Source organism: Sinohyriopsis cumingii, chromosome 8 (genome assembly GCF_028554795.1).
Source record: "Sinohyriopsis cumingii isolate HCF-2022 chromosome 8, ASM2855479v2, whole genome shotgun sequence".
Lineage (NCBI taxonomy): Eukaryota > Metazoa > Mollusca > Bivalvia > Unionida > Unionidae > Sinohyriopsis > Sinohyriopsis cumingii.
The window spans coordinates 114,261,298-114,278,360 of record NC_142968.1 but is presented as its reverse complement, the minus strand read 5'-3'; the positions used below and the strand labels follow the sequence as shown (position 1 = coordinate 114,278,360).

The 17,063-nt window shown below is 34.9% G+C and overlaps 1 protein-coding gene across 3 annotated transcripts in view; it reads left to right on the top strand.

The window, feature by feature from the left end:
* LOC149794418 (bestrophin-4-like) overlaps positions 1 to 17,063 on the top strand; it is a 47,568-nt gene that overhangs the window by 19,776 nt on the left and 10,729 nt on the right. For all 3 annotated transcript variants that reach the window (XM_089968620.1, XM_089968618.1, XM_089968619.1), the window contains 5 exons: positions 10,331 to 10,465; positions 11,955 to 12,121; positions 12,979 to 13,133; positions 14,231 to 14,308; positions 15,603 to 15,755. In XM_089968620.1, the coding sequence (XP_089824746.1) occupies positions 10,331 to 10,465; positions 11,955 to 12,121; positions 12,979 to 13,133; positions 14,231 to 14,308; positions 15,603 to 15,755 (688 nt within the window). The remainder of the gene's footprint in view (positions 1 to 10,330; positions 10,466 to 11,954; positions 12,122 to 12,978; positions 13,134 to 14,230; positions 14,309 to 15,602; positions 15,756 to 17,063) is intronic.

Here is a 17,063-nt window from a genome sequence, read left to right as displayed (position 1 = left end):
GAACGTAAATCGAATGAAGGGGAATATAATGAAGGTGACTAGAATGAATGTGAATCGAATGAAGGTGAATCGAATGAATGTGAATAGAATAAATGTAAATGAAATGAATGTGAAAGGAATGAATGTGAATAGAATGAAGGTGAATCGAATGATTGTGAATACAACGAAGGTGACTAGAATGGATGTGAATCGAATGAAGGTGACTCGAACGAATATGAATAGTATGAACGTGAATGGAATGAATGTGAAAGGAATGAATGTGAATGGAATGAATGTGAAAGGAATGAATATGAATAGAATGAATGCGAATATAATGAATGTGAATGGAATGAATGCGAATATAATGAATGTGAATGGAATGAATATATGAAATGTCTTAAAAAGAAGCAAAATAAAACTATAAGCTATGTGCATTACATTTTATAACAATAGAGCAATATTTGTGCTAGTGTGTAGACATGTTGGTTTATTATTGGAAAACCGTAAAAATTAAAAAGCAAACAAACAGAAACACAACAACAAAACAAAGTTTTACGAAACTGACTACATATACATTCAAAATTTCATGTCGTTAGGAATCGATTATATAATTATTTTGTTTTGTTTTGTTTTCTCATTGAATTGGGGATTGGATTTTCTTTCGAGCCGGGATGTTGTTTTCTTTCCCTGAAGCAAGTTATTTTCAACTACTACAATTGATTTAATAGGCTTTGTTTTAGCTCTATAAATCAGAAGGAAAAATATTTAAAGTTATTTGAGGGTGTGAGTTGTTTCCTCAAAGAGTAAAATCTCACTCCCACTCCAAATAAAATTAAATTATTTAAATGGTTAGTCCCGTAATAGCGTGGTTTGTAGTCAATGTTGATGTAATTTTGGATTTGATGCGTGGCTTTTGCCTGAAATGAGAGTTTGAGAATGCATTCATGTTTATTTGAACGGCATGCAATTATGCAAGAATAGTCCGAATCCTTTCGAAGCTTGAACAATTAAGAAACGTATTCCAGATGACCTCATGACTCTGAAATATATATTCCAGATAATCTCATGACTCTGAAATACATTTTCCTGATCACCTCATGACTTTGAAATAAGTATTCTAGATGGTCTGGTGACTTTGAAATACGTTTTCAAGCCAAATTACATTCACAACACTAACTGATCTTTAAACAAAATCGTATCTGTATGGACGGGAGTTAACATTGTATGGGTCACGCACGCACTAGCTGTGAACAGCAAATATGACCTTCAGAGCATAATGGACCATATCTACCTGCATGTTAGTTAGTCACACAGAACGCCAAGAAACCAGATGATGATCGTGTCATTATTATAATTAGTAGTAGTAGTAGCTGTAGTAGTAGTTCATTTTGTTGCTCTTTATGTCATAAGTTATTGTTCTAGCTATTTTAAACGATTTTTTAAAATATTTATTTCACACTTAATCCAGCAAATAGAATGATTAAAAGGAAAGGAACGATATACTTGGCAATACATTATAACAAAATATGCGTGCCTTTCTACAATATAAACATTCGGTATCTTCTCTCCTCGTCAGTACTGACAAAGTATTGCCGTCTTGGAAGAGTTATGTTACGATTATGAGCAAACAGGACGATTAAGCTCTACTACACTGATTGTTTATGGGGCTCTACAGAACCATACACTTTGAAAATAAAATCTTGCGGTTTTGTGGACGTAGGACGACCACATTTGATAGATTGGAGACTTCCAATAAGAATGAGTTCGAAAATACAGCCATATTTCAACGTAATGCAGTCACACGTTGAATAGATTTGAATACTTAAATTGCAGAAATAATTACCTTGATTATATTCATAAACAATTAAAAACGAATTTTTAGTAACCTTAACATTCTGAAATTGATGAAGCCTACATGTGCCATCGTTAAATCAACCATTAAAACAGAGGAGCTGGTTTATTGGCATGGAGGGACCGCTTGTTTGTTGGTATGAGGGGACCGTTTGTTTATTTGCATGAGGAGACCGTTGATTGATTAGTTACCAGCTAGCTATGCACAGCAAAGACCTGCCTTGATTAGCGGGTGACTTGTATTTTTCAACTGTGGATCGATACACCCTCAATATTTTCAGTGTATTTCATGTTCACTCAGGAAAACTGGAATGTAGGTACGTCTTGATGAACATAAGTCAGTCCCTATCAAAACGCAGTCATTGTGACCCAAATTTACACTTGAGAGACTTTAACATTTTCAACAGTCCATGTCTTGGACCTTAATTGCACTCATGAGACTTTGCATGTTGAAGCATCTCAATGATATTGACTTAACCATACACAAACTATGCCACTATGATGTAATTCCAAACTTAGGTGACTTTTGTATTTTCAGTTATATGCTCAATGCGCCTCTAATATTCAAGGACCTATTTTACTTACATATTGGTATGTGGATACATCTCAAGAACAGTAATTTAGCATACGAAAAGAAGGTCACTTTGACCTGAGTGACTCGTGTTAGTTTCCTCTATGCTAATCTACATATTGTCAACTACTTTGAAAGGTGCTGTTTTTGGTGTGGGTTTCGTGCTTTGAACAAACATCTTGTTTTTATTTTGTTTTGATGCATAAACAGTACTTATGCTGATTTTATCATGATAAGTATGCCACTTTGACAACAAAGTGCATATTTTCATACTTACGAGAAAAATAGACATTACAGAGTGCTTACTGTCAACTTTATAATACAGATGTGTTCTAAGTGTGCACACTATAAAATATCATTTGCTCTGTTAGATTGTGTTCTAGATCACTGATTTCGAACTGCACGGGTGGATTCCTTACTTGCGCGCAAAGATTATTTATAAACAAGAGTGGGTTGGTGGTGCGTTCGCATCTGCACATATTAATTGATTGTTTAAAGAACAGATTTGTACAATTTCTTTGCCTTTATTTCAACAGTGTGTGCTAAAAGTGGAATGTATGTCTCACAGACTCTGGATATTTGCCATTTTTTAAATTATTATTATTGCTATTATTATCCGTGTTATTACTATTATTATTATTAGTCGTAGTAATTGTAGTAGTAGTAGTAGTAGCATTAAATTAATAGGGATTAATTAACTAATTAACACTTTATTGCCTTAGAAAATTACGGTGCCAAGGTTGGGGGTCTTGGTCTCATCGTTAACAATTTGTAAGTCGATACTGTTCTGAGTCTATGCTCTTAAAATAGGTAGCAGAAAAGAGAAAGACAACAAGCTTTATAAAATTTAAAGAATGTAATTTATTTCCTTAGAATACAAAGTGAAAATGAGATAAAAGAACTGACGGTATTGCGAATTAAATCACAAAATAATCCATGAATTAGATCAGACACAAGTCCTAGTAATTGAAAGTCCTGAATAAAATTTAGTTAATGTCCCAAAGAAATCCAAAAACTAAAGGTGATGATGTGTCTGTTACAGCTTATAGAATGTTGATGTGTCAATAGTCTTTTGTTGAATCACAGTAATATAATTCCATGTTTGAATTCAGTTTAAATTCCAGTGAATCTTTTAATCCAAGAATTTATCAGCACTTTTGTATTTCCAGAGAATATAATCACTTAAATTCCGTAATTTGAACAAAAAAGATTCCAGCCCAGAACTACTGGTCACAACATATAATATACAACGTGAAAGTGCTATATGTTAAAACACGAATGACCAAGTCCTTACAGTTACTATATATATATATATATATATATATATATATATATATATATATATATATATATATATATATATATATATATATATATATATATATATATATATATATATAATTTGCATTTTCTAAACCAAACAATTACCGAATAGAAAATAACATTCTAGGATGATCCTGGTGTTTACAAAATCAAAACCATAACCTGGATTACACGTAGGAAATACCAAAACGTAGACACAAATAAACATATTCACTTCTTCTATTAATAATGATTTTGATATTAAACCCATACACATAGAGAATACTTTAGGTATGTTTTAGTTGTTTACAATAAATAAAACAAAAAAGACCAATTTGGGTCAAGCAGAAATGAACACGATTTTGGAACAAGGTCAAGTCCACTATACAACGGTACATTACAATAGCATATAATTAAATAAAATAAAACTAACTAGCAAACAAAGCAAATTAAATATAGCTAACAATACAAATTTGAAATATTGATAATAGTGGATAAAATTACTATTTTAAGGTATAGCTAAATTAAAAGTGTTTTGAGTTTTGGGAGAGAGAATGAATAAGAGATAGAGCGAGAACTACACAGTGAAAAGTTATATTAACAAATCTTATATATTTTACTTTCATATTTTTATTTATTTATGCTTTCATGGTTTTAGTCATTTGTCCATCTACATTTACATGCATACGTACCTTTAGGCATATATCTATTAAAAAACCAAATACTGTACGTTTATGCATACTTATATATATATATATATATATATATATATATATATATATATATATATATATATATATATATATATATATATATATATATATATATATATATATATTCATTGACACATACATACATACAACACACACACACATACATTCATACATACATACATACATGCATACATACATACATACATACATACATACATACATACATACATACATACATACATACATACATACATACATACATACATACATACATACATGTAGGTACTCAATACAGATGCATATATTTATAAGCATATAAGCGTATTAGTTAACATGTGAAACCTTCCTGGACATGGCTGGGATAATAGGAATATTTAGGATCCAGGAGGTGTATCTATACAGGAATAATATAGCTGGTCCGCCGGCCCGAGGGAGCGTCACAGTATATAGACATGTATTCTCACAATATCAATGCATTTAAACGTATCAACACATTCATTTCCATCAAAAGAGTGTCAACTATTGATAAACTTACATTCGTTTCCTAACAACAAAAAAAGCTTATATTGTAGTTACCATTTTGCATCAACATTATCTTGTGTTCTATCCCAATATGCAGAATACGCTACTGACAGAACCTGTAGTTCTAGTTCTTTACTAAAATGAAACATATTTGATTTTCAGTATTAAATCTACAGTTATAAATATATAATTTCAACTGCAATATGAATAAGTTAACCATATCATGAGCTTTTTAAAATTTCTTATACATAGCATAAGTTCTTTCTTGGAGACATACAGGTTGTATAGATGATTGGACGCACTCTTTATCTACTATATAAATCTGGTCAAGATCGGTTACGTTTTTGGACACTCGTGTTTTTAGTTTTTGCAAAAGAGAACAAATTATTTTACAAACTTTAATATTTGTAGATAATTTTTGGTTGCCATAATTCTGTGTAAAATCTTAGTTTTAATCGTTTTTAAGTAAAAATAAAATCTGGTTAACTTGAGAGGCAAGACCAGATCTTGTTTAATTCGTTCTCATTTAAATTGTCAAATTCCATATTCAGTTTCACATTTGACGGTAGCTTCTGATTGTAAATTAGTTTTATGTAAATTATATTCAGCCTTTTTTATCCATGATTAAAAGTTAATATGCAGTTGTATACGTGGGTATTGTATATTAGAATCGATACTGACATCAACTCAGCTTATCCAGATTTGTATGCTATTTAAATTCTTCTGAAGTTCAAGGAAATTTACATGGAATCCATATCTATTTTTAAACCCGTCAATATTCATCCACGAACCATCTTTTATCTACAAGTCGTTTACATATAGAAATCCTTTCTTAATCAAGTGTTGGCACTTTTGACTGGAATTCCCAATAATGATATTTTGATACTAGGCTACAACCATATATGTGTGGGAACTGAATTTTTTTTCAACATGAAATTTTTTAATCAGTTGTATAAGCGCAGAAAACGTATCTATAAAAGTTATCCAGTCATTTAGTCACTCTTCTAGAAAAAGTATTCCAGGTAGGAAACTTTATTCTAGGCTTTGGAGAAGACAAATATTGTTTATCCTATGATCTCAAGAGTAACCAGTCTTCTTACGGTTATCTTAAAAGAATGTACATATTAATGTCAACCATTTCAATGTCACTCTCATGATAATCCTTAATAATTAGTTAGGGTTTTCTCTCTTGCCTCACTCCAAACAATCTTCCACTAAAGAGATTCTAGTTCCTAGAGTATACTATCGGAAAGGTAGAATGATTAGAACATACGCAAGTTTTCAAAATGAAAAACTAGTAATATTTGTAATCTTGGCAAAAGGGATTAGTGATCTTTTGAGCACTGTTACATTAAAATGTTTTGATTTCTGTGACGTTAGTATCAAACTTTAATTTCCCCATATATTTTAGCTCTCAGAAAAATGTTATTCCTTGCTAAATAAATTCATATAAATTCTGATGTGTTATATATATATATATATATATATATATATATATATATATATATATATATATATATATATATATATTGTAAATGATCTACTTCCAGCCCAAAGACTGTCTTTATTAGTTCAATATATATACTAAGGCATGTAATTTCTCAGTAGTGATAACTGATATTCAGTGCTGACTTGAGGAACTTTTCATAACCATTGAATGTGATTGCTGTGTCATCTGCATTCTGTGAAATAATATATTATATGTCATTTATTGTTATTTTTTCATATATCGACTTCTCATCGTGTGTGTCATATCGCTTGGCCATCATCAGATGACATTAATGGCATCGATATAAGCCCACAAATCAAAGCAGAGGCCAGAGCAGCCATCTAAACCATGAAGAGCGGTAATGCACCTGGGATTGATTCCCTACAAGCTGAGTTGCTGAAAGCTGATATTACTACATCTGCAAATGTGCTGACTGACCTCTTTAGAAAGATATGGGAAAATGACGTCATCTCACAGGACTGATGAAAGGAACCCTTGTTAAACTACCACAAAGGTGACCTCAGTAACTGGAGAGGGATAACATTTATTTCCATCCCAAGCAGGCTCTTCTGCAGAATTCTTCTCCGAAGGATTGAAACAGCCAAAGATGACAAACTCAGACAGGAATAAGTAGCATTCCGCAAAGGAAGATGATGCATAGTTCAGGTATTTGCTCAAGAGTGGAATGTCCTCCTTTACATCAAGTCCAATGACTTCAAGAAGGCATTTGACATTGTGCACAGCGAAAGTCTATGGAAGATTTCCTAGAGGCTATTAAATACCATAAAAGATAGCGAGACTCATTGGGAAGTTTTATGAGCACTTCAAATGCCGCATTATCCTTAACAACACTCTTACCGAGTCGTTCAAAATGAAGTCTAGTGTTAGGCAAGATTGCAATCTCTCTCCCATTCTGTTCCTCATCACTATCGATTGGATAATGTGCCAAACAACATCTGACAATGCCTGAGGGATCCACTGGAAACTCTTCTCACACCTTGAAGACCTGGACTTTGCTGATGATTTTCTGTCATTTCATCAAGGCACTCTCATCTTCAAGAGAAATATGACAGACTCGGCAAGTACTCTAAACCGAATGACCTGCATGTCAGTACAAAGGAAACCCAAGTGATGTGCACAAACACTGCAGCTACTCCTCAAGTTACCACTGATGAAGGGGTGCTTGAGTTTCCTACCTGGGTAGTCTAATTAGCAACGACAAGGATACCAAAAAGGACATCAAAGCCGGGTTAAATAAAGATAGAAATGTTTTCAGCAGAACAATATAGCCTCAAGACAAAGATCAGAATTTACAACAACAACGTCAAGCCAGTACTGTTGTACGGCTCCGAGTATTAGAGAGTAGTTACGACAGACTTGAGCGAAGTAAATTCACTTCACAATAGTTGCCTACGTAGATTCTGCAACATATATTGGCCATATAGGATCTCCAGTGTACACCTATATGGAATGTGGGATGCGCATGATCAAATGGCTCGGACACGTAATGAGGATGCCCCAGTGTATTTATTGCTTCCTGCCGGCCTTTACGAACATTTCGCTTTAGCATTTGCCACGCAACTATTGCTTGTATTTTAACAGATGCAGAACTTTAAACACCGTACTTCGATTTTAAAGTGTGTGTGTGTGTGTTGGATTTTTGACGTAACTTTTAAAAATATTCAGTCATATCGCTACGACGTCTGCAGTGTGACAGTTTATAGTGATGTCTAGCACTGGGACATCATGCCGCAGACATGTATCATGATGTCCCACCCAGTCACATTATCCTGACACCAGGCCGACCAGTCCGAGCACTAACCTCTTAATACTGAGCGCCAAGCGAGTCAGCTGCTAGTACCATTTTTATGTCTTTGGTATTAAGCGGCCGGGGTTCGAACCCTCGACCTCCCCGCATCCGAGTCTAACGCTCTAATCACTTAGGCCACCGGTTTTAAAGAAATTCTAAATTTAAATGAAGCAGTTATAGCAGGTTGTTGCGCTTTTATTATTTAAGGTGGAAATTTGTATATTTTGAACTTTGTTTTTCACTCATTTTCCCTATCATGCATATAGTTTAAAACTTAACTGACGATTATTTATTGGGACATATCGGGTCTAGGTTGTATTACAAACCGGACCTAATCTACTGATTGGCTAGTGTTTCATGGCGGTAAACTGTACTGCAAACCGGCGCTCAGTTAAGTATTTCATGGCGCTAAATCGTAATGTCAAAAGCACCCAATCACAATTTTGCGCCAGATGATGTGCGTATGAGGAACGGAGGTTAGTGCGATAAATGTCGGCCTCAGCAGAATTGTCTGTGATACCATATGTCGGCGGAGCAGGGGCGTCATTGGGAGAGGGGGAGGGGGGCAGGGGAGGCATTTGCCCCCCCCCCCCATTTTGCATGTCTTGTAAAATTGCTGTAGCCTATATACGAAAATTAACAAGCCCGTCAAGTTTTGCCACACCCCAAATCAAGTCTTGCCACCCCCCACCCCCCGAAAAAAGTTGAAATTACGTCCCTGCGGCGGAGGTGTGTCTACATCACAAAACTAAAACAAATTCTCTTAATAAGCAAGTATCTTCTTATACAGAACATAGAATTTGACTCAGGAGAATCTTGTTTTGCGATATCAAACAATGCAGTGCGTCCAAAAATGTTTTACCTTAAGCCTGCGTACATGAAAGGTGTAATTGAGAGCACAAGGTCACATTTTTTATGTAAACTTCCAAAACTGACTACGTATGAGATAAGTTTACAATGCATGAGAAAATAATTCCTGGAGAAAAAAAAGAAGAGTCAGTGAGAATAATAATAGATAAAACCAAAAGAGAATAAGTACCGGGATACAAATTGTTAAAGCCCAAACTTTTACCGTTAAAAGAATACATTTATTCCGTTATTTAAATTGTATCCTTGATTAGCTCCCTTATATCTTCAAGTTGTGATTCGACCTTTAGGTATAGAATTCGATAAACAACATCGTTTGACTTCCAATGTGTCGAAGAGCAGTATTCAATAAATCTTTTCTAATCTCTACGTTTAGAACACTAACTAGCTACATGTAGAAGTAAGAAATGGCCTTTCGTTACATATTTCAGATACTGCCTGAATCGAGAAAATGAACGTTCTCCTTTTTCTTAGTATGGTGGTGAATAAATGTCACAGATTATCATATCACAGTAGTTTATCAGCATAAATTGATATTTATATTTTTAATCATGCATCTGATAATAAATGTTGTTTCTGTGGTGAGATAACGAGTCCAAAACACTTTCCTTTGGCCGTCCAAAATATTATGATCTGAAAGATCACATCTTAGACACTATCACAATTGAAACTCTTATACACTATCACAATTGAAACTCTTGTACACTATCACAATTAAAACTCTTACACACTATCGCAATTGAAACTCGTACACATTATCACAATTGAAACTTTTATACATTATCACAGTTGAAACTTTTGTACACTATCACAATTGAAACTCTTATACACTATTACAATTGAAACTCTTATACACTTTCACAATTGAAACTCTTATACACTATCACAATCGAAACTCATATACACTATCACAATTGAAACTCTTTTATGCGCATAACTGCATTAAAGTGCAAATATAAAATTTTCAGATTTCAGTAGTAAGTGTGAGCGTATTGGAAAGCTGTCTCTCCATATGTATGTATGTATGTATGTATGTATGTATGTATGTATGTATGTATGTATGTATGTGTGTGTGTGTGTATGTGTATGTATGTATGTATGTATGTGTGTGTGTGTGTGTGTGTGTGTGTAAATATGTATGTATGTATGTATGTATGTATGTATGTATGTATGTATGTATGTACACTAAGACGCATCTTTTGACTGAGTCTCATTTCACATTTCAGGGTCTTTGAGAAGTTAGCAAAGTACTTCAATCAGCACACCAGTCTAATTCCAGTCTCGTTTGTACTTGGGTTCTACGTGTCTCTAGTGGTTAACCGATGGTGGCAACAGTTTTTAAATGTCCCCTGGCCAGACAGGTTAATAATAATAATAATAATAATAATAATAACAATAATAATTTATTATTATTATTATTATTATTATTATTATTATTATTGTCATCATCATCATCATCATCAAATGTAAATGCAGGCACGGAGGTTAGTCAAATAAACACGTGTTACGTCAAAATGAGCGGGCCAATTGTATTACGGCAAAATGAGTATAATCGTAATTCCAAGTCAGTCAGGGTAAGATTTATCAGATTCATTTTACAACCCCTTCCAGAATAATTATACCCAAGTTTTACATAATTATGTGTCACAGTACATAAAAACCGCCATAATGACATCTGATGGACAGACGAATTGTATTGGTTTCACGACGATTTCGGGTGATCAATGTATCCAATTATTCTAGACAGTTACGAAGTTACTGAATTACTTCCAAGGCTTGGAGTCAGTCGTCACCTCGTTTATCATATGTGTTGCTATAGATGTAAGAGATGCATCCAGTATAAATTATTTGCTTCTATTTAAATTCATTCGCCTGAACCGTGTTCTGGAATGCACAGAAAGGTGTAAACTAATTCTTCGTAGATCTTAGTGAAAACTAAACATCTGGCATCTATACTGTTCTAGATGCATGGATATCTTAACGTTTTCATAATCTCTCCAGAAATTATGAAATATCCATAGACTGATGGCAAGGAATCATCGCATGGCAGAAAAAAGATGCATCGCTGAGTAAAAGTGAAATTCCAACTTGTTTGTACTTCAGGACGCATTGAATGCAACTAAAACTTGCACAGGCAAGTTTTTATGTCCACATTTTTGTGTGAACGTGATGACGCCCCTTTGAATGGTTGTAATTAAGTATTGTCACAAAGTTTAGGGGGAAAAAATATTAGCGAACCAGTGAATAATTTGTATCTCTTAAACAAACGAAAACAGGAATTGACAGTTCTGATATGAACATGTAAAAAAAATTTAAACATATTTGTACACCTTTGCGCGAAGATTGCTATTAAATTTCCAAACCGGTCAACAGGCTACAACATGATAAAACACATCTTCGTACCAATATACGAGTACGTCTCAATATTTCTGAAACATTCATTTTGGTTCAAGCCAGTAAAAAAGCATCGTATCAATGCGAGGACACGCCTAATACACTTATAAAATATAAATCACTGTGAACACACACTAGCTCCCAGCGAAAGTTATAATTTCTTAATCAAGACTTGAGTAAAGAGGAAATAAAATGAATTGTTTTACCACATTAATAGAGATAGCAATCTATATTTTGATAGAGCCATCAGATGTAAAAAAAATGGTGATATAAATATTTCATGAGTTTAACTTAAACTCACCAAATCAAGTACCAATATTAATTATATGTTACAATACAGTTTATCAATAATATACAGGCGGTAAAATGGGTAAGCACATATATATCGATAGCAATGAACTGTTAAAGAGATGGATAAAATATCAGCCAACGTTATTTTCTTACATATGTCCTCAGAACCATGTTTATGACTGCCCAGTATCTTCACGGTGACGATGAGAAGGGAAAGATTATGCGAAGAACAGTGGCTCGATACCTGCTATTCGGGCTCATTCTGATTTTACGGTCTACTAGCGTAGCAGTGATGAAAAGATTTCCCACTATGGACCATATAGTTGAGGCAGGTAATTCTAATGACGTCAGTAAGTCACACGTGAATATCTACCGGCATTATGTACATAGTTAAGTTAGTAGATACATCATCATTCTCTCTCTCTCTCTCTTTCTCTCTCTCTCTCTCTCTCGTAGTCTTTGTTTGTGTGTGTGTGTGTGCGTGATAAGGATTTTTAACGTAGCTTTAACAATTTTTCAGTCATATTGGTGCATTGTCTCAAGTGAGGCATTTTATAGTGATGTTTAGGACTGGGGCATCCTGCTGCACACATGTAGCATCATATCCTACGCAGTCACATTATCCTGACACCAGACCGACCAGTCCTAAAACTAACCTCTTAATTATAATTGCCATGCGAGTCAGCTGTAAGAGCCATTTTTAAAAAGTCTTTGCTATGATTCGGCCGTGGCTCAAACCCACGATCTCTCGCATCCGAGGTGGACGCTCTAATCACACAGACCACTGAAGCGGTCCAGTAAACTACTAAAGAACTTTTCCGAAGTCAGTGTCATGTAATCCAAAGATAATAATTAGGTTCTTTATTATATGCCATTAGTCTCGTGCCTGAATGTCATGAAAGCTCTAAGTAATCTACCTTGCAATACAAACGAAAGGAAGGCATTTCGATATTAGAAGCAAAAAAAGACAGATTGCCTCCTGGATTGAGGTCATTTGTATGACTCTATCGCAGCTATTAATAGATTTTGTCTGCAAAAGTAAATACCTGCCAATTTATAACCATCATGAACAAATCGCTACTGTTTTCATTAACTGGCAATTAAAGCCATTTATTCGCAAATTATGCGGTTTGACGTTTCCATATTACATGTTCGAAAACAAGACTATGTAGATTGATTTTGTACGCAGGTTTCATTACACATGACGAGGCAGTACTTTGGGAGTCTGTGGAATGCAAATATCACAAGTTCTGGGTTCCTCTGATGTGGGTGAACAGTTTACTGACCGAAGCCAGAAAGGAAGGGAGAATAGAAACCGACTGGGGTCTGCGCATGATCATGGAGGTAAGCATAGGTGCAAAATGCAAATAATCTAAACAGCATACGCAAAATAATAATTGGGATAGAGAAATACATGAAAAGGTCAGCTGAACATTCAGTTAGAGGCTTAAACTAGGGGAAGAAACTGTTAATTAAGTAAATGTGGTACTTTATGTAATGGTAATAATGCATTAAACTTTTATTGGCCGATCGGGGTTAGGGGAAGTACTGCCCCCCTTCCCCCCGCTCACACAGACATTCAGAAATAATCGAGAAATAACTGGAAGGTTCATACAGTAATGTTCCTTTACACAGGCCCGGCCCTATGATGTGCGGGGACCAAGGCAGCAAGCGATGAGCGCGGGGCTCCAAGCAAAAAATTGGATTGCGGAGTTGATTTCCTGAAAGCGCGGGCCCCAAGGCGGTTGCCTCGTTCGCCTTGCCCTAGGGCCGTACCTGCCTTTACAGCCTGAAGGCTAAAAGTATGCGCTTAAATACTTATAATCAAGGAGCTTTGGTTGTCTTAACCTTGGGCCCGCACAGACAGTACCTTCCCAAATACCCCTTGCCTACGTGTTAACAACAACCACACTCGCCCCAAAAGATCTTACTAAACAAATTAAAATTTAATTATCGCAGTTTAGAAAGTTTTGAAATCCTATCAGTGATCGCCGATATGTATGTGCCAATTTGTTTCCGCGCTTGTTTCTTGAAGTAATCATTTTGTCTAATTTTATGTCCGCATCTGTATCTTTACGTAACATTTTTCACTTTACTTTTTAATGTAATCCTGGGCACACCTAGAAGCATCACAAAAGAAATGAAAATAAACAAAATTCTGAGCTAAGACAACGTACATATGTCATGTGAATATCGAAGAGCAAAACGAGTTTTGATGAAAAATAATACTAACAAATGATAAAAAGGCAGTAACTGTTGTTGTTTGTCGTCATTTCAATATTGTTGTGATTGGCCCTAATTATTTATCGTAGCACAATGGAAACATCAACATTTATAAACAATATAAAAATAACATTAAAGTTAACCATACGATAACATATCTATCAAGGGTATGTACCATTCCATTACTGTCTGTATTCTTTTGATATCTTTATTCCCAGCCACTAGCTGATTTTCGTGACAAGTGCTCAATCTGTTTTGTGTATGATTGGATTACAATACCTCTGGTGTATACACAGGTAAGTGATGTTTCCTGAGAGATCATTTTAAATATTCATTCACTGACCAAGTAAATACACACACACACACACACACACACACACACACACACACACATTGTGATGTCACAAATATATCATACGGAGCAGAAAGTAGTGTCCCTGGATCCTACAGGAAGAAGCGTGATAATATAAATTTAGATAATTTTTACTCGTACTCTACAGAGACTCGAATCCGGGTCGCCTTGCCTTCACGCACCAACTTCCATATTCCCTCGACTCAGCACACAACTTCCAAAAAGGATGCTATATTACCATTGATATATCAGACAAATCTTCTTATCGGCCACCAATTGATTCCGATGCAAGTACACTGTCACTCCGGATTTCGAAGTCAGGTATATTGAGGTTATTAAAGTGAGTTATGAATGTAGAACATTTAGAGCGTAAAGTGTTATCCTTGGATCTTAAAGGAGGATGAGGGATAATACGAAGTGAAAATTTCGGATATGAAGAAATAATATTATGATGCAAGTTTCCGAGCACACGTTCCCAAAAAGTGATGCTTCAATATCGTTGATATATGCACTAGGGGTAGCAGACACACCCGCATAGAATACAGTAATCTGCCGCATGATTGCCTAAATCAGCGACTTTGTAGCATCCTTTTTGAGGATGTGTGCTTGTTCGTAGGGTTATGGGGGTTGGTGCGTGCAGGCAAGACGATGAGTGCTGTAACCCGTAGACTCGGATCTCAGTAGAGATCGAATAAAAAAAAATGTCTAACCTGCATGTTAATAGTAGTTATCCATACATGTATGTGAATCACGGTACCTTAGGAAGCGATTTTAAACATTGTTCATTCCTAACTTGAGGGAGCTGTCCATTACTTTTGATTTCCTTGCGAGTTTTGTTGTTCATTTCATATTAAGACTTTTGTTGATTTTGTTTACGTAGGTAAAATGTCTTATGCACTTTAGTGGAATATGGGTGTCATCCTGGTTTACGTAGGTAAAATGTCTTACTTTAGTGGAATTGAAAATTTTCTTTCTGGAATCAACGATGACACCAATTGTCATCGCTGATTCCAGAAAGAAAATGTTCAATTTTCTGACATAATTTCCCTGTTGCCTTTTTAATACTTTATAATTCTGAAGCAACCGAAGTATTGGAACTGCTCAGTTAATTGGCTGGATAATTAGATAACCTTAGTTATACAGTGAATCCATTAGCATTGATTGACTGTATGATGGATAGCTCGAACAATTTAATTTATAAATCATAATTAAATTCAATTTTTTAATTATTTTTTTAGGTAGCGACACTTTCTGTGTACATATTTTTCCTGGCTTGCCTGGTGGGCCGTCAGTACACGGAACCGGGTAAGGGAGGACCCGGATATGATTATGACCTCTTTATACCGGCCTTCACTATGTTGCAGTTCTTCTTCTATATGGGCTGGCTGAAGGTAAAGACAAAGCCTTGACCTTTTTAACAGGGACAGTCTATTTTTGTTTACGGTTGGAGAAAACATTTCGCTCACTCAGTTCCAATAAGTAATTCTGTCTCAACGTTCTAAAATTACATCATCCAATATTTTAGAAAGCTAATCAAGAAAGCCTTTGTGACAAATATAAAAATAACAGTTGAAATATATTGGCGTCTTATTGCATTGATGGTCATAATCAAAGGATTTCAAAGAATGAAGATAAAAAAATAGCCTTTAACTAAACGAGTTCACACAAATATCGGTTGCTGAGAGGCTTTCACAAATCTCTGATGTTAGAAATATAAATTATGGATAAAACGCGATATTAGTATTGCTTGCTTTAATCTTGCTCTTGTTCCGTTCGTTTGAATTAATCCAAAGATTTTAAAACTATTGATAAGCCTCGTACGCAAACACAATGAAAATGTCTACATTGTGGCTGTTTGTGAAAATTTGTATGACAGACAATATTCACAGTAAACAATGATATTGCTTAAAATGACCCCAATGACCCGTTCGAGATAAATACTATAAATGGCTGCAGATAGTCCAGATACCAAATGTCGGTTGATGCATTGAATTTCGCTCGGTTTGTTCCTGGAAGCGGCTGATATAACGAGAACGAGATTCACACTTTTTGAGAATGAACACTCTCTGGAAGTATAAATGGATGCCAGAGCTAACTGGATACTACATTTAGTTTCCCCTTAATTGAGGAAAGCCTTGAAAACATCTGCCATTAAAAACAGTGACAACTGTTAACCGTTTTCACACACAGTGATCTTACTTGAGCATTCATTTCAAATAAAATTTCATGAAGGGAGTCAATTATTTCTACTTTTACGAGTTTGCCAAGAAAAGAGATATCAGTTATTTGACGAGGTTCAATAAGTTCATTATGAATAGGCACAAACCTAAGATTTTATTTTTCTCGAATAGTACGGATTTTATTTTGCTGCAACTCAAAAAGGACTGAAACATGGAGACTTGCAAGATAATAAGTGTTGAAACTAAGATTCGGCGACGTTCAGTCAATGAAATGCCAGCACTTTATGCAATTTTTATGTTAATCTTTCAATTTTCAGTGGTAAATAAACAGAAAAATACTTCGTTTTCAATAGCTTCAAGCTATTGCTCATGTTACTATTGGTGATGACATGTCGTTATAACTTCATTATGACATTTAATGAACCACGAGCTTGAGGCAGTTCAAAATGGCTACATTTACATCCGAGGTTCTACTATTAGCATACCACAGAATAAGGCCGAGGGTGCTCCAGATAATAT